General features: G+C 37.1%; 1 protein-coding gene across 1 annotated transcript in view; it reads right to left on the bottom strand.

Annotated features, from left to right (window-relative positions):
- The window catches only part of ADCY2 (adenylate cyclase 2), a 202,186-nt gene that overhangs the window by 93,535 nt on the left and 89,539 nt on the right, over positions 1-19,112 (bottom strand). The window contains exon 4 of the mRNA XM_085052161.1: positions 9,349-9,498. Within this exon, the coding sequence (XP_084908287.1) occupies positions 9,349-9,498 (150 nt within the window). The remainder of the gene's footprint in view (positions 1-9,348; positions 9,499-19,112) is intronic.

A 19,112-nucleotide genomic window follows, 5' to 3' on the forward strand; every position in this document is an offset into this window, starting at 1 on the left:
CACCCCATATAAATTCACATTCCTCTCAATCTGAGAGATCTTTTATTTAAAAGAAAACCAAAACATGGTAAAACATGAAACATGGCTCTATGAGTCAGCAAGGCACACAGGCTGTGAGCACCTTTCAGGCCAACACAGTTCACAAACCTTTACTTACTAGTAAGTAGCTTTTCTTTCTCATTTCGTTAAGCATCCACATGTACAATTCTTACCAAAACTTACAAGAGAAATGGGGGTGCCTGAAGAGAAGCCTGGTGACCTACAGGAAGAGACTCATTTTCCTAACACCATCTTTGAGTGCAAACAGCTGAATCCAGTGACCACTCCAAATGGAAGGAAAGGGTTTTTCTTCAAAAAGTCAAATCTATGGGTCAGGGTCCAGACTGACACTGGCACTGACACAACTGCAGTGCAGCTCAGGTGGGGACCAAGGGTGACAGCCCCATCAAAAAAAGCAGCTCCTAAGGGAAGGAGTGAGGAGACTGCATTGTAAGTTCTTACAGCTTTCATGGCAGCTCTTAAAAACAAGGTGGCTTTGTACACAACCAGCTGAGCTCCTAGAAGGTAGCAGAAGGGGCTCCTATACTTGACATCTACCACTTGGTATGTGCTTTTGATTGAAAGCACCTGGGGTAGTATATTTTGTAGAGTTGTATTTTTTCCCAATGTTGTTTGCTACAGTATGAAGCCTTTCAGATCCTGGAAATTGCTAAATTCAGGTAAGGGTTTGGGGTGAAGAGGAAAGAAAGAGAATATTACAAAAAGAGAAAGGTCATGGATTTACAGTCTGAAAAGACTTAGAAGGAAGATCTAACTAGGCCATGGACAAGGATATGAACTTCCAGAAAAGTCCCAATTTAGTCAGATTGCTGAGAAGACCTTAAAGACAGTGACCACACCTTCCTATTATAACCTAAACACGGTAAAGCAAGTGGGAAGAACACAGTGACACATAGGGCTCAAATGTCCCCAAATTAAATTGTTTAGTGTATATACACTGCCAAAGCAAATGTTCATGTGGACAATCACTTAAAGAACAAAAAGTACTAGGAGTGACATAAAGAAGATATTTAAAAATGATATGATTATTAACGATGTTAGAAAAATACATAACTTTTTGTGAGTAGCGACACAGAAGGTATTTAAAATACCCAAAGAAAATTAATTCAGAATGAAACCAGCTGTTTACAATTAAGAAGCAAGCCTGTTGGAAAGCAGTAATTCTGGAAAGAATAGAGAGTTCATGGTACTTAATCCAATGAGCAGGATCTTCCAGCATGATGCTGCTGCTAACAAAGCCAATGTGACCTATAGACTTAGAAAAAGGTTTTTAATGGATTTTATCTCCTTATGGGACCTTCATTGTGAATATAATTGACAACTGTGTGTTCAGATATACTTGCCTTAAAAATGATGCAAGAAATCATGAATGATTAAAAGGTCACACAAGTGAACAAATGCCTGGAAAATTCTCATTACAGAGAATCTTTTAAGATGTTTAAGATATTATTTAAGATATTATAAAAATATTTATGATATGACTGAGCAATTTGTATGTGGAAAAAAAAGACTGGAAAAAGGCCTCTGGATTATCAAAATCGGTGTGATTTATGTGTAGTTTCTGTAGGCCCAATATCCTGTAAACCCTGTCTGTAGAGAATAATGTTTAATGTGGAGAGCTGAAAAAGATATAGCAAGGTTAGTAAGGACAAAGGGATATAGCTGGATTTAAATAACTTTTACCTTGAAATTAATTGTCAATTTAAAAATGAGACAATTCATTATGGGACTAAGTAATAATTGAAAACATTGGACTTGCTGTCAAAAGACATTCTCTTTCTAAAAAGAATGACTTTTCAGCTATTAATTTTAGTTTTTGTAATGTGGCAGACAAAATTGCAGGTGCCGTGACAAAAAATTAACATTTGCCTGCCAGCTATGAATTTCATCCCAATTATCAGGATGTCTTTGAAAATGTGGTAATTAGTATCTGCTTAAACTACACATTTTCCTCATAAAACAAAGCAGCACAACTCATCAGTTTATCTGAGTATGTTAGATGTAATAAATTACTGCAGATCAACACACAGAGAGGCAGCTGAAATCTCATCTAGTTCACTGCAAAATGGTAAATGACCTTTTCTCACGATGAAGTCCTAAGGTAGAGAAAAAGATTACATGCAAGAACTGCAGTGTCTATTGATCCGTGCAGTAGATACTTGTCCAAGGTATTTGCTAAGCTATTAATTTCAGAATTGTGGACTATATGAGTGTCTTCTTGTAGCTAACTAGACTTCCAGTATTGGCATCTCTCCTCCTAACAGTGAAATACACATTCCCTGGGGTGAAAGGCATATTTTAACATCTCAAAACGTGACAAAGCCTTATTTCTACGTAAGGAGTCCCTCATAGGTGCTACACACAACTTAACAGAGCGAAACTGGGAAAATAATGGTTAGGAAAAGTGACCTTCTGTCAATAGTGTTTTGCTATATATTTCAAGGTCATTTCCCAGATCCCTGAAAAAGCACTGAAAGGGAAGTATCCCACACTTGTTGGGCCTCTGGGGTTTTCTGCAGTGGGAAACTGAAAAGCTGCCAACCACCCCTCCTCTTTACCCCATCTCTGCCACAGGGCAGAAGCTCCTAAGCAACTTTGTAAGTTGTGAAGTATGATGAAAGAGTAATTCCAGGGATATAAAAAAGATGCAGGTTGCTAATGTAGTACGTGAGCCTTTTTCAGGCAAAGAACTGAGTATCTTCTCTACTTTACAAAACCTCTGGTCAGCCACACATTTTGTGAAACCTCTGTACCTCCTAACCCTACCTTTGTTATGGCTTTTTGATCTATGGGTCTTGGTTGTGACATAAAACTTGAAATCAAAGTTTCAAATTCTTACTAAATATCAAGCCTTGGGGGAAAATTATTTGAAGACTCTTCTTAGTGCAGTATCATCATGACTATTTAGCCCATTTCAGATTTTTCAGTGACTGGACAACCTGAACACAAGGAAGTGACAAGGGATACCTATTTGATTTTCAAATCACTCAACTCTTCTTAACAAACATATCTTCCTCTTGCAAAATTACTACTATTATCATAATCAAGAAAAGGAGCAAAAATAGCTACATTACTCCCAGAATTACATTTGTGTAAGCAGAGGCAGTATGAGAAACTTGGAAAAATTTCAGTAGTACCTGATACGACTTTTTGTTGATTCAAAAAATTTAATTTGCCAGTATAGGATATGATTCAAAGTGACATTTACCTTTTCATTTCTCTCTATCTGAAATCATAGTATTCCGGTATTTCATAGCACTCTATTATAGGAAAGACATTAAAGAAAACTAGAGACTCACTGAAAAATTCAGGCTGGAAGTGACCTCTTGAGATTCATAATCCAGTATCTTGTTCCAAACACGGCTAACTTCAAAATTAGATGAAACTGCTCAGGGCTGCTGTAGCCCAGAAAATACAATTTCACCACAGCATCACAAGCTCTGTATTCAACACTGGGTCTCCAGACTTCTCTGAGCTTGCTTTGCCCTGGTTTTTGTTGTGGCAGCAGTTGCCTGGTGGCGACATGTCTGTCACTTCTCTACACTGGCTTTGCTCTGGGAGCATCTAGGGCCCAATACTGTGGGACAAACAATCCCTCTGGGGTAAGAGGGCTGGGGGACAGCAGTGTACAGCCTTGAGTGGAATAAAACTGAGGAGGAAGTGGGTACAAACCACCAGTATTAACATCTTCCTGATGAACTTGAGACATCTTGCTAGTAACATTGGTATCACTCACTTCAGGATCCAGAGGGACACACGAAGCATAATATTCAAAATATTGTTTATGGACTAAAAGGAAACAAACCTGATAATGTACACAGACACACATATAAAGCTAAGAATTTATTGTTAGTTTACATTTCTTTTTAGCATAACTGAAATCTTAACAGTCTAATCAAAGAATCAGTATTATTCCTGCACTGATTATTAGAGAAAAAAGAAAACAACAAAATAAAGAAAAAAATACTTCCATATTAACAAAGTCCTCATAGTAATAATATGTTTTTAATTGTTATGCATACACTTCTTAGTTTATAACCCTTTTTCTGGTAATAAAAGGCCCTTGCTTTAACTGTTCTGTGGGGATGGATTTCAGCCTGGCAATGGTGGTGAGAGACTTTCAGCAAGCCATCAGTATCTGAATTCCTTTGTGAGAAGGAGTGTGATGCTGATGTTGATGCTTACTTCTTCCTCAATCTAGGACCTCTTTTCACTACCTTTTAGATATCTGATAACACACATTTATACCTTGCTCTTTCTTTGCTGGTCTGCAAGTCTCTTGTTCTTAGCTCCCTCTAAAAACACTTGTGTCCAGGTCCAGGTCTGTATTTCTTCAAGTGATCAGAGTTGACTGGTCACTTATAGATATTATAGATCTTACAGATCTGGAGTCTCCAGTGCCAAGCCCATGTACCATCTCCAATCATCACATGCATGTATTGCTCCCCACTGCATTCTGCGTGTTCATTTCTTAAGGCTTCCACTGTCACGTCAGGGCTGCATTTTTCCACATTATGATACAGTTGTAAATATTTCCACATTATGATACAGTTGTAAATATTTCATTCTTCACAGAGTAGTTGTTCATTACTATTATTTATATAATATCTATGTTTGTACTGTGGCATAAGAAAAGTACAAATAATTAGCTATAACCACCTTGTCATTAGAAATACTGCTGTTAAACTAACTCAAGTAAAAACAAAGCTCCAGGAGGGTCAAAAAAATTCAGACAGCCTTAACCCTGTGGCCTTGCAAACTCAGTAAAAGGCAGATGGCAATGGCAGTACTGTATTGTGGGGCTACATGGTTACACAGAAGACTGAGGGTAATACTAGGGACAAAGGGGATATACTTGAATATTTTAGGCATAACAGTTTTAGCTGCATTTATGGGGGTTTTGTGTGTTAATTAGATAGTATGGACTGTGACTGTCATTATTATTGTAACTAAAATATTAAATTTTATTTTTTATATTTTCATTAGATTGTTAAGACTTTAATCAGCCTAATGAGATTCTGAGCTCTATATTTATAGTGTGTTCTCTTTTGTCCACAACAAGAATTGAAACATAACAACTGGTCCAGTTGAGACTTCACCATCTCCCTGCATACAGATTCCAGCATCTCTCCAGGTAGCCTTTGCCAGTGTTTAAACCTTCTCTTGGGGAAGAATCTTTTACCTCCTTCCAGCCAGGATTTTTCCTGTCATAGCTTATGTCTATTGCCTCTCATCCCTTCATTGTGTGCCTTTCAGAAAAATCTGACCACGCGTTTTGTATTAGCTCCTTTGGTAGTAGGCAGATGTTAGCTGTCCCCTCCAAGCCTTTTCTTCTCCAGGCAAAACACCTTGAGTTCCCCAAGGCTCATCATCATCTCTCATAAGCACCACTAAGTGCTCCTGTAACCCTTCAGTGAACTCTCTCCAGTTTCTGTTTGCATATTCTATCCATCTTTCCCATGGTCTTCCATGCAAAACTTGACACTTCTTCAGAACAGGCTTTATTTCTAGTACTGACACATGGATTAACAGAAAGGACTGGCACCGCACACATGTGTATGTGCAAAAACACTGCTGAAGTAAAAAAAGGATTCTAAAATTTAAAATTTTAACACTAGTTTTTGTTTTTCCTGTTCAGTAGCATTGAAGCTATGAGGAACAGGAAAATGGGGAAGCTCTTAGAAAAACTATTCTATAGTAATGAAAATATTAGTAGTTTACCTTTTAAAATGCATTAACTAGGCTTGCAGGAATACACATTTTATATATTAATTTCTGACAATGCATTTCAATGTTTCTGTTCTTTACTAACAGCCTTAAGCCTCATAAAAGTATGAGGCTTCTCTGTTTTAGATTAATTTAAAAACTATTTTGAAAATATTTCAGTTCCTTTAATGAATGGCATTGCTTCACCATGCTTCAGTGAAAAAATTAAAATCCCACTCAATGATTTGAAACCTCATTCATTTTCATCTGCTAGCTGAGTGTTGTTTCTAAAACCATCATTATACTGCCTCCTTCTCAAAGACAGCGTTTCAGAGAACCCACTGAACACCAACACCTCACGAACACCTCCCTGTGATGTTGTGAGAATCTCTCAGCATATCTCCCATGTCTCATGATGCAAAGCCCCAGAAGAAAGAGAGAAGAGCAATTATACTGCTGTCAGCATTCAGATATTGCACTCAGCACTAGTGAGTCATTACCCCTACAAACTGTCAGCCAGACTTTTATCAGGGAGACAAATAACATTATGAAAGGCTATTTTAAATATGTATCTTGGAATAAGACTGCAAATTAAAGAGGTCAGAATAGTTCCACATTTCTAATTTATAAACACCAAAAAGACATAAAAGATGTGTGAGAAACACCAAAGTGGGCTTTGAAAATACTGCATTTTCAAAAGTGGCCCCTGCCCTACTGGGAGGTGTCAGCACCCACAGCTTCCTGTCCCTTTGGGAGCAGCCAGCCTTTCCTGTGCCCAACAGAAGAAATAAACAGTGGTGTGGCTACAGCAGTTGCAGCTTGTACCTCACTATACACACACACCCCTATTTCACCAGATTCTAATGTACATGGGTCTTACTTGAAAACAATGGATCTGGTTTTTCTCTTGTGTTCTTTGGTATAATTGTTGAGTGGTAGTTCAATATACTTTTCTACTAATCTATCAAAGTGGTGTTCTCACAAAGGCTATTCAAATATACATAAAAAATGCCCAAATAACTGAAAAACAATAGTTGTCTACACTTTGAGCCTGCTCTCAAATAATACAAAAGGAAATTCACAGAATAATTTGAAACATAAATTGTACATCTTTCAAAAACAATTATAAAAGACATGACGTCCATGATCTGGAAAAATGTGCAAATTTGACCTGGAGCCCTAATGATTTAGAAGCACATCCTACGCTCTGCACTTGTACAAAAGTGGCTTATGTAAAGTAAATTAAACTAAATTAAATTTTTTTCCTGTTACAGAGATGTAGAATTAAGGGTCATGCTACAACCTTTTACTGGCTAATAAAGGCTTTGATCAAAACCAATGCTTTTAAAAAAGCACGGTGCTCCTACTGTTTCATTGTATCCCAGTTCTCTAAAAATAGTCACCAATATGATTGATTTGCTTCCTGAATACTAAAAACATAGCTGATCTTTTGTATCTTCCTGGAAAAACAAGCAGTGTTTAAAGACAGACTAAAGTACATCCACTTCTGAACTCATGTCTGCAAACAAAGAAGTGTGTTAATCCTTGGTGGGGGGAAAAAGCCACCTTACCAAATGAATCCTCATTTCACCTTTTCACATTTAAATATCTAATGCTCCTAAGTGTGATAATATGGAGGTACACTTCTTGGTTTTTTGGCTGGAAAAACCTTGACTGGAGATAAAGGACATAGTGAGGTTGAGAGGATAAAGGCCAAAGAAATCTATAGAGGAAGATCTGAAGATCTAATGAGCTCTTTTTGAGCTCACTGGAGGTCAAAAAGAGCGTTGACATCCACGGAATACTTGACTCCTGTGCTGACTCCAATAAGATACTGACTCATCTGTTACTAACCCAGCCCTGCAATACACTACTTAGAGCTGTGTAAATGACTTAACTAATTTGATTCATTTATTCCTATCAAAATGGCAGTGTGACAACACACATTTAAATATACATATATAATAAATTATGTAAAATTTCCTTGATTATTGTATAAGAACAACAACATTTATCAGGGAAAGATGGTTTTTGCTTCTTTCCATCTTGCTAGGCTACAGCATATTTTAAACACAAGTCCTACAAACCCCAAAGACGAAGTATCTGTCATAGAATTCCTCATAGTTTTGCTTCTCTACACTGTCAGGTTCTCAATAATTTCTGTAAGACCTTCAGAAGTGACAGTACACCAAAGCTACTTATTTCTGTCTTTGCACAGAATCTAGCAACGTTTAGCAAATAATACACATTTGCAGGAAACATCAGCTCAAACCATGACTGCTGTAAGTACTGCCTTTCTACAAGAAGCACCCTTACTCCTTTGAATTCAGTGTCCAGTAACACAACCCTCCTGCTTCTTGCAGATAAACCAGTGCATTTCCTCTGCTTCCAGGAAAAGCAACAAACAGTAGAAACCTGGGCCCTTACAACTGTGCTCAGTTACGAAGTCCACCCATTCCCTGCACACATCTGTGGAGGCAGAGGTGGAAACATAAATGACTTGTCTTGCAACAGTATCTTATGCAAATTTTGCATCTAATCATCAAAACTTGCTTTTGCTCTAAACTGTTCTCCTAAGGATTACTTGAAATGTTTTGTAGCAACTTCATTCAAAACTTCAGCCAGTAATGCAACCAAGGATAGCCCTCTGAACACACAACCTGTTAAAGTCCTGGTGTGGACTTTTCATTTCCTTTTTCTAAGAAAAAAGTGGTGATGATGGACCTTGAAAACCTAAATTTAAAATGGCTACAGGCATTTGTGAGACAGACATGACAGTTGAGGTCAGCTGGGACACACGAGGTGCACATCAGCACTTCTTGTGACAACACACACCTGTCAGTGAATACTCTAGTCCCTGATCCTTAACAGTTCATAGAAGTTCATGTCTTGGTGACCTTCACAGCAAAATGCACCCATTTTCTTTACTACTTGATGAACTGATTTGTATTTCAAATTCTCTTAAATGAAGCACCTATCTGTCAGGATGACAGGCACTGTACAGAACTTGCAAAGAGAAAAAGAACTATATAAAGCAATCAGAGAATTCTTTTATTCATCTGCTACAATAAATGACAGATATTATCATTATGCAATTCCCCTAGCTCCTCTTAACAAACCTGACCCCTGGAACTATATCACATGATTCATAAGTATTGTGGATTCAAATGTTTTTAAAAACAGTGCAGTAATATCTTCTTGCAGTGATTTTCAGCGTTGGTCTTGGGAAAGAAGAACTGAAGATTTCCAAAAACACACATGTACCTCTCACAGCTCATTCCATGAGAACAACATAAGAGATGGTGTGCAAACAGAATCTTTACAGCATTTTTAACTTTCTTTATCATAGAATATTTTCATAGAACAAGTCAGAAAAAACACAATTTGACAACAGAAATAACTAGAACATTTTTCTGTATTCAGACGGAAATTGTGTGCCACCATGTTCAAAAGGCTTTTCATATTTCCTTAATTTCAAGTAATTAATTGTTTTTCCATTTACAAGCTGCTGCATTACATAACAAGGAACAGGGGAACAGTGTGAAAACAGAAAAGCAGACCCAGACATGGGTGTTAGTTTACCTGTTGCCTCTTCTCAAATTCCAGCTTGATGCGGGATTTGATGCAGTTGCACGTGTCCTGATAGGTCTGCTGCAGCGCGAGCTCCATGAGGTGCTTGTGGTATGCTCCTGCCAAGTTCCCGCAGATAAAAATTATTACATTGGCCAATATCTAGGGGGATTTAAAAAAAAAAAGTGTCAGGGAAGTTATATGAATATATTAACAGAAATTAATCCTAGCTTGCAAGGAAAGATTGCAGCAGTTATAACTTTGCTTTTGTTTGTTTTCTAGCAAAGGTTAACCTTTCAAAAAGCATTTAAAATTAGTGGCAAAATTCCAAGCAATAACAGAATCACAGAATCAGTAAGCTGGATACTGTTTTAATTTAGGATTAAACAGCAATGAAAATAAGCAACATGTTTGCCTAGTCAATGAGGTACAGATTTTCTGAAAAAAGAAATCAGCTTATGTTAGACCTCCACTGCTGAGTATTAATTAGGTGGGATCATCACCTACTGATGTAAAACAATAGCTATGGCTCCTAATAACAATATTAGTAGGCATGTTATTGCTACGCTCTTTTGGCATGATGTTTCATTTTGCAGTGCCATATGATTAAGAGGTGAAAAGTTTCACCTGCACACACGAAAAGCCTGACCTGCATTTTAGCTCAGCCTGATCCACTGCTATCCATCAGTCAGCTATAAATAGTAACCCCAGTGATGACAAGCAATGCTTAAGGAGTGAGATCTGACAGCTGTCTACTAGAATATACTTTTCACTACTACCAAATAATTTCATTTACCTAAAACACAGAACTCAAAGATTTAAGATTTAGGGGGTCACACTTGCAGCGTCAGATGCCCTCTGCATGCAACAACCCACGAATGTAAGAAATAAGTTTGCTTAAAAAATCAAAGCCTTTTCTGCACTTGACCTTTGAAAAGGACACAGTACTGTGTGTTGATGCTAATACTTTTAACTGTACCCAGCTTATTGCTGCAAATAAAAGAAACACATTTATCCATTCTAGCTCACTCAGAGCAAAAGAAACACAGTAAAGTAATGAAGCCAATTCCTAATTCAATAATAAAAGTAATAATAAAGATAATATTAAATTGAAGCTGAGATACAGCTGCAGTCTGCTCAGAGCAGGTCTCTGTTGTCTCCATCTGAAAGACCCTAGTGTATCATAGACCCTGGATTACAAACACTACATGATGTCGCAGTACTCATGGTCTGGAAGGGAAGGAGGAAGAAAGGGGGCAAAAATTTCATTAATTCTCCACAGCTGATCTAATCATGAGGTTTATGATAGATTTCCCTGGAGATCATTTGTGGGTTGGTTTTGGTGTACCTATGTGCCAGGCAATCTTTTGCGAATTGCTAGCAGTGAAAGAGACAGATCAGAATAGAAGTCCAACAATGTGCTATAGTGGTTCAGAGAAAAAAGATAAATTGTCCTATTAATAGAAATCCATCTCCTTGTGGAATACATTTATTCACAAAAAAATACATGGAGTTTTAATTTTCCTTTTATAAATGGAAACTTTAAAATGCAAGATTTAAATATATACTTTTATTTTCCTCACAAATGTTAATATCATTACATGGAGGAACACTTGTTCCTCCATCTGTGACATTTCTGACATGTCATCTCTCATGGCTCCACAAAGCTAAAAACAGGAGCTATCCACCTTTACTGCAAAAATGATTGATGTTTTCAATTCGATAGAACTTTTCTTTCTCTAAAACTTTAATATCATGGCATTACAATGTTTCTAAAAGCAACATCTGAGTTCTTAATTTTTTTCTAAAATAGATAAATCTAAAAACAATGAGGAAAACATTTTCCAAAGAACCTCTGTTATGAAGTAGAGGGATAATAAATAGTTTAAATTAAGCATTTCACAACAGCCAATAAAAAAAGCCCCACGAACATACAAAATAATGGTGTACAGTAAAACACTTGACCTTAAAATATTTTGTATTTCTTTGTTAATCACAACTGCTTGATGCTGCTTTGATGTCAGCAGACATGGACTAGTGAACAAAGATCTTGTGTGACAGATCACAGTGCAGGGGTAAGGTGTTCCAACTGACAGTTGCTGGGTTTTGAAATGAAATTATGAAGTAGGAAGAAATGCCTGAAAGTAAAGACTGCTGGGCATAGAAAATTATGAGATATGTAGTAGGAAGGTTTAGTAACAAAATGATCGCTAAATTGAACTGGAATCAACAGTGTGCTGTCATAATCTCAAAGTAGATGTCACTGTTGAAAGGCTACACACACACTTACTAAATAACTTGTCCAGCTTCAAGAAGTTATAGACCATTTAAAGAAAAACTTCACTAATATAATCAATCAAAATTTAGAAAAAATATACTGTAATGGGTAGGTGGAGGAGTAAATTATGAGTATCATCTTCACAGTCATAGAAAAACAGATTACAGTTTTATGACTGAACTAGCTGAAGTGAGAAAATAGATGGAAACAAGTGACTGACAGGCAAGGAAGCTAATTAACCAGGCTTTTCAGATACTCAATGGGTAATTCAGCCCACATGAAGCTCTGTGATGGATTCCAGTACCTGAATTAAGCTGTTTGAAGACAACGCAAGATACCTCAGCTGCTGCCATACTTGGTGTAGATCTAACCCATAAATGTGTAAGTGAATATGCAGCTAGAAACTGTGTTTAAAACACCCTTAATTATTTTGGCTAACATGGAGTTCATTCAGAAACATGTCACTAAGGGATTAACTTAGAAAAGAAATTCAGGAAATGGATGAACTGGTTTCTAAACAGATTTTTTTTTTGCCTGTATTTATCTAGCTTGAATGAGTATTTCTGCTATTTAGCAAAATTCATACTGTCAATAACGTGTTCAACAGTAAGTGCAATTAACTTTACTAAACAAAATAAGCAACATATATACTTCTTGCTGAATATCTGTCCTGTCCCAAGTCTGCATTTTCCTGTGAACTGAGGCCCAGTTTTAATATATGAGCTGGACACAAGCTCCACCCCAGGTTTGTTCCGAAGCCTCACAGGCATTCTCCCAGAAGACACGGGTTCAAAGTTTTCCTCAGTCCAAAAAAATGAACTGAGCTTCCCACTTCTTGAGCAAGCACTCTAATCAATATGTGATCATACAAAAGGTTTCTTCTGTTCAGGCATCTGCTCTGAAAAGACACCATGCTGTGAATCCTACCTGAACCAAAGCACTTGTAATGAAATCCTGAGTCAGACCAATCTTCTACCTTGTCATTTCTCTAGGGTAGAACTCTACAGTCTCTTTCCCCACCCCTTTTTTTCCCCCTCCTCATACCTGCATCTCCCCAGCCCTAGATTTGTATTGGATGATAAGAAAAGCAGTGGTGGATCTTTTGGTAAAAAATTTTCCATCTTTCTGTGACAGCTCTGATAACTATGCAGATAAAACTGTAGCTGAGAACCTCTGCAGAGAATTCAGGAATAGGCTGCACAACATGGTTAGGGCTTCCTCCCAGGAGGACAAGCCTGAGCTGTGGAAAAGAGTGTAACTACTGATGGTAACTCAGTAACAGAAAAAGACGAGGGTGACCTCAAAGACAGTGTTGCATGAACCTGGTTCACGCCCTTTACAAACAGACACTGCATGACCAAAACCCCCAAAACCCCCAAAACCCCCAATATACATAAATTCTACTAAGCTCCCACTCAATTCACCATATGGAAAGACTGAGCAACACAGCAGAAGTTCCCATCTCTCTCTACAGTCAGAGTGGAGAGAGAGGCAAATCTATCTCGTGGGCCATCTGCATCCTTTCAGATGTATCCATTAACTGCACCCTGTGCTGAAGTTTCTGTTTTATCGATGAATAAATTCACTGTCTACAGAAGGTGGGCTAAATATGAGTCAAAAATTAATACAAGGAACACCAAGATACCACTAGGAAGTATCTCTAATCACTTAAGGAACATAATCATGGCTGATGTCTCCTCAATCTCTTTCGACCTCCAGAAAACTGCGCACTTCCAGGCAGTGGGGCAATTTTACATTCAAGCACAGGTATTTTTCAGGATCAGTGAATATCAAGTAATCAGATGTCTAGTGCTTCGCTATCAAAATAGATTGTATTTAAAAGCAAATGAAGATGAAGTTAAGTAGCTATGACTAATTTCTCAAGAGAGAAAATGCAGAGAGTACTACAGTTCACAAGTTGCTCAAAAAAATGTAGTGTATCATATAGAAGTTCAGCTGATGAAAGGTGCCCACAAAGGTATATGCATACAAAGAAGTACTGTGCTATATAAAAATAGAAGAATTATAATATAGACTGCTGAGTCTGACTAAAGCATAAATCATTTGCTAAATATCTTAGAAACTGCTGCTCAAATACTGAATATAAAATCCATAGACTTTCCCTGCACGGGAAGTTTCCAGTTTACGAGTAACCTTGCCACTTTTGATATATTTCCTCTTCCATATTGTACATAACCTTCCTGAATTCTTGCATGAACAGCTTTTAACAACAACAACAACAACAAAATCAACAGAAACAATAACTTTTTCAATAGTTAAATTTCACTTTTCTTCTGGAAAAGAAGAAAAAAGAATTCTTACATCACTGCCATAATGCAAATTCTTTAGCTCTGCAAAGATGAATCGTCTCTCCCTCCATTTGATCTTTCATGTGATGGTTTGTGGTGTGACTAGCCAAGCTAGGGAACAAGTCTGTGCTGCTTTGGCACCTGTACAGCTTTACACTCAGATATAATTTAGGTAAAAAGAACTGGGTGAATGCTGGGTAGAACAGAAAAGCAGCATTTTAAAAGGAAATTCTTAGCCACCATTGTAATTTACTCATTCACTTGGTCACCATGAACTGTGCCAAATACCATAACTTTAATCAGATGTGTTCAAAAGGTTCTCCAGCTTTTCCAAGCAAAACTCTTGCACATGGAGCTCTGGCCAGTCATACAATGTTGACATTTTCTTCTTTCACATTTCCAGACCTATAGAAGTCAAACATTTTAATGCATTCCAGTGTGAACACTACCCATTGCTGTGTCATAGCTCACAAATAGGATGGCAAATTGGAAAATGGGAGACATTTTGCCATTGAGCAACCTCTGTTTCAAAAACAAGTAGTTTGGGGAAACACAAAATTACAGGGTAAAAATTTTTGTAGCTGGCCTGAAACTAGTGATCATGGGGTACCTGGTCCACCAGCTGCTGCTACAGAAGGTAACAACTAGCCTTTACCTGTATTTAGTGAGATCCCTAAGCTGGGTCTTTATTATGAAAGCTCCTGTGTTTCATGAAGAAATGGAGCAATCTCCTAGATTTCTATTTCTGTTTTAGAGATGATTGTAAAAGTTTATGAATTAAAGTTATTCAGGTACAGAACATGACTGGCTGAAGGACAGAGAGATTATGGGCAACTGCATACTTACTTCCTCACGAATTCAAAGTAAAAATCAATTTCCATAATCACTGCAAAATTATTTTAATAGTCTGAAAGGTCAAAGATATTTGAATTGTTAAATACTTATGAAAGCCACAATAGGAACACACTACAGATGAAGAGAAAAACAGGAAGAGCCAGTATTTTCAGACCCTTTGTCTATATCAAGGAGAATGTCAAATGTTTTACCACAAGTTAAGTACAAAAACAAGTGGCAATTTTGCAAAAAACAACTCCATTAAAAGAAAAACCACAAACCAACCAAAAAAACCCACCAATCTAAGACTTCTCAAAATAGCTGAGAAGCAACAAAAAAATAAAGATGTGAATTACTCAGTACCCCAGACAGTTCCATATTTTCTGTGCTAAAATAAATTTGGTAAAGAGTCCCCTTGTGGAAGGGGAATTGATGTCATTTCACAAGCCAGGAAGTTGTGATGTTGTCTTCTAATTGGTATGTGTAATTCTCTTTGTAGCTTTTGCAATCATAGCATTGAGGACAGCAGCAGGATATTCCTTTTTTGCAGTATCTATTTTATTTGATGTGATTTTCTTTTTATCATTTTTACAGATTGAACTTTCTCATAGCTCTAAGCTGTGCTGTGGAATGACTGGATTTATTTTATTCAGCTCTGGGCATACACAGACCCTATCTATATGCCAGTGTAGATAAAAACAGACCATAAACTGTAAGCTCTTTAATCAAACACAGGAAAAATAAACTAGAAACAAGAATCAGAGTTATGGTCCCTTTAGATCACTTCTGGGTAATACATATAATCAATATCATCGACTCTAATTAATGACTCTTCATATTTTGAATGTAAATTTTTTTTTTTTTGCCAGAGGCAAACTCATGCTCTCTTCAGTGAGAAGGAATCAGGCAGTGACTGCACTCTCCTGCCTCCCTGCAGAGAGTACTTTTGTGTTTACAGGCACCTCTGGGATCATTTAATTTCTCTACTAGCAAAACTGATCTTAAAATGTTCTCTCAAAAAGACTGAGATTAATTTTTATGTTCTGGATCTCATACAGGGGTGACTACTACTGTGCTACAATAATTAAAAAAAAAGACCATAAAATAAAAACAATAAAATCCCCCCTAAATAAAATCTTTGGAGTAATACATCAATCTTTGACATACTACAGAAATAATCCTATGTCTGATTTTAAAATACCTACAGTCTTTTCCAATAACTTAATCTGGTTTACTTTGAAAAACAAACAAACAAACATACAAAAAAAAATCTCTAATCTAAGTGCATTTACATTACAGGACCAGCAATATGCTGCCAAGTTTAATGTGTACCAGAAGATTTCTCCTTACTTTCCCTCATCAAGAGTATCACTAGGATATCTCTCCTGTACTGTCTATCAGTCTTCATGAAGTTTATTTTGTATTATCATCTACCAGACTTAATGAAATTTCTCCATATATCTCTAAACATCTCCCCTTCTGGCAAGTTTTACAGAAATTAATCAATAGGTTCAAAAGCTACCAGAAGGACAAACAGATAAATGAACTGATAGTCACATATGTGCTTGTTATTCATGTACTGATATGCCTAACCCTCAAAAATTTAATGTTGATTTCAAATTTCTCCCCTGATTGCTGTAGTTTATACTGTATGTAACAGCACTGCATATTAATATGCTACATACTCTCAGTTATCAATGTATATGGAAATTAAAATCAATGGACAGTTTAGGATTACACAGATAAATTACAGTAAGAACATGTATCCAGTCTAACTTTTCTATTGCATTGCAAACAGTTGGCAATCAATATGTGCTTTAATATATTTGACAGGCATGTTGAAATTGTATTTTTTATGATCTCCATATGAAATTCTGATTTAAATAGCCATGTTTTTCTCAGGTAGTAGTTTTGTTTATCAGTGTTCATAAGGATATGGATAAGCTTTTTAATAGGAGTTACTCTAGTTTTTCTGCTTGTCTGATGACTTTTTATCAAGCTCATTTTTCATAATTTGGCAGTCTATGTTAAGAATCAGTGGTCTTTGGCTTACATACTTCACAGAGATAGGTATGGAGCAGAAGGGAAGATAATGGTAGTGGTGTAGAGGTGAGGAAAGTGATGACCTACAGAGTTGGATTAAACTGATTCCAGAAAGTCCTCAGAGTTGGAGTTATTAATTATGACACTCTTACAAGTGTTGTAATGTTTTTTAAAGAGCTTGGTTACCATTTCGCAATATGTTGAGATCTCTAATCAGTATATGGGTTACTTCTTAATTGGAAGTCATCTAGCAGGAAAATTTGCTCTCAGGAAACCTGAAAGTTCTATTTTCTGCTGTCAGGCAAATGCTGTCAAGAGTCAGCAATGTGGGACTAAGAAAGTACTTAATTTGGTTTACATCCAAGAAGGAATGAAGCAAATATTGAAGCCTCTTCATGCTGCCAATTCATTCCATCTGTACATAAAAGATGTCATTTTTCTCTCCTTCATGCCTCAAAACTGTCAAGATGTCAGGTCAGGTTTTATATTCCAAAGCCCTAGTGTAAAGCATCTTGGACACCTGAAACAGTTTTTTTCTAAACCACATGGTTTGTGGGAATATATTCTGAGTAACACCTCAAAAGTTAGCACAGTACCTGCAATTCACAGAACAGAATCACAGATTCACGGAATTGTTAGGGTTGCGAGAGATCTCCAAAATCATCAACTCCAACCATTCACCCAGCACCACCGTGTTCACCACTAAACTGTGTCCCCAGGTGCCGCTTTTACACAAATTTTGAATGTTTCCAGGGATGATGATTCCACCACTTCCCTGGGCAGCCTGTTCCAGTGCCTGACCACCCTTTCAGCAAAGACATTTTTCCTAATATCTAATCTACTGGCAGAACTTGGTGTCATTCCCTCTTGTCCCCTCGCTTGCTGCTTGGGAGAAGAGACCCACAGCCATCTGTCTGAAACCTCCTTTCAGGTAATTGTATAGAGTGAGGAGGTCTCCCCTGAACCTCCTTTTCTCCTTCACTTTCTATTCATACCAGCATTAGTGGCAACCCCTATAGAGCAGTATATATAGTACAGGCACCTAAAACACTACACAGCATTGTAAGGAATAGGCTATTACTCTCCAAATAGCTGAGAGCAATGATCAAACAAATGCAGGTACTTGCCCAGGGAAGAGAAATTTTCCATGCCTACAGACTTGTTCTGTTCTTTTATTCCTACCTTCTGTTCCTTGTCTTTTAAGGAACTATTTATCCATGCACAGATCTTCCCTCTCAGCTTCTCAGTTCACTGGAACAGTTTGGGCAATGGACTCCTTCAAAGGCATGGAGCTATCAATGAAATTGGCCTCATCTACGTGTTTGTTGATGCCTTCAGTCAGCTTCAAGATACTTTTAAGGAAAGACTTCCTTTTGCTTCTTTCAAAATAGAATGCGTTTATCTCATTCTCTATTCTTATAGCTTTGGTTTTTGCCTCATGAAGACACTGAGTTTATAGACTGAAAGTCTCCCTGACCCTTTTCTGAACCTTTTTTTAAAGTTTATTTTCACATTTTCTGTTTTACAATTATCAGGAACCAAGGTGTATTTCAGATCAATCAATACATGCTCTCCTTCCCCCATCCCTCCACGAAGGATTTTAATGTGAGATTTTCTTCAGTTTCTTCTTCACTGAACAGGGATACACAAATTCTTTCTCCATAGAGAAAGATAGCCTTGTGCTCCCTGAGTATTTTTATAACCTGAATGTCAAATGTCCTTACAGACTCTCTGAAAGTCCTTTTGCAACTCAAGTGCTGAAACAAGGATCCAGCATGCAGGGAAGGGGAGGGTGGTTTGGTTAACTGCCATAGCTCTAGCTGCTATCTAAAACAAGTTATGTACTTTTAGGTGTATGTTCTTCAAACTCCTATCTGACCAGTATAACTGCATACAAAGGCATTTTGCAACACTTTAGAAAACACTTGCACAGATGAAATGTTTTTACTTTGGCTAATTAACTTTAGTGGTGCAAATAGATTCCAAAACTGCTGATAAAGCATGCCAATTAGCAGAATGAATAGTAGGAAAAAACTGCAACTACAATAGGCACAATCACAAGGTGGATTGAGATAGCTCCAAAAGGTATTTTATAGCTAGACTACCGTGCATCTAAGGCAAATGTTATTTTAACTGAATAACAATTTAAAGTTGCTTATAATTATGTAATATTCAAAGTAAAAAAATTAATTTCCTTACCATAAACTTCTGACATATTTTGAAATATCTTTATTGCTCATATTTTAGTTTACTCTTTCCTGTGTTCAAAATATTCCCTAGAGGTTTTGCTTTGTGAATGAACCTACAAATTT

Source organism: Lichenostomus cassidix, chromosome 2 (assembly GCF_008360975.1).
Source record: "Lichenostomus cassidix isolate B80296 chromosome 2, HeHo_3.0, whole genome shotgun sequence".
In the NCBI taxonomy this organism is placed as follows: Eukaryota; Metazoa; Chordata; class Aves; order Passeriformes; family Meliphagidae; genus Lichenostomus; species Lichenostomus cassidix.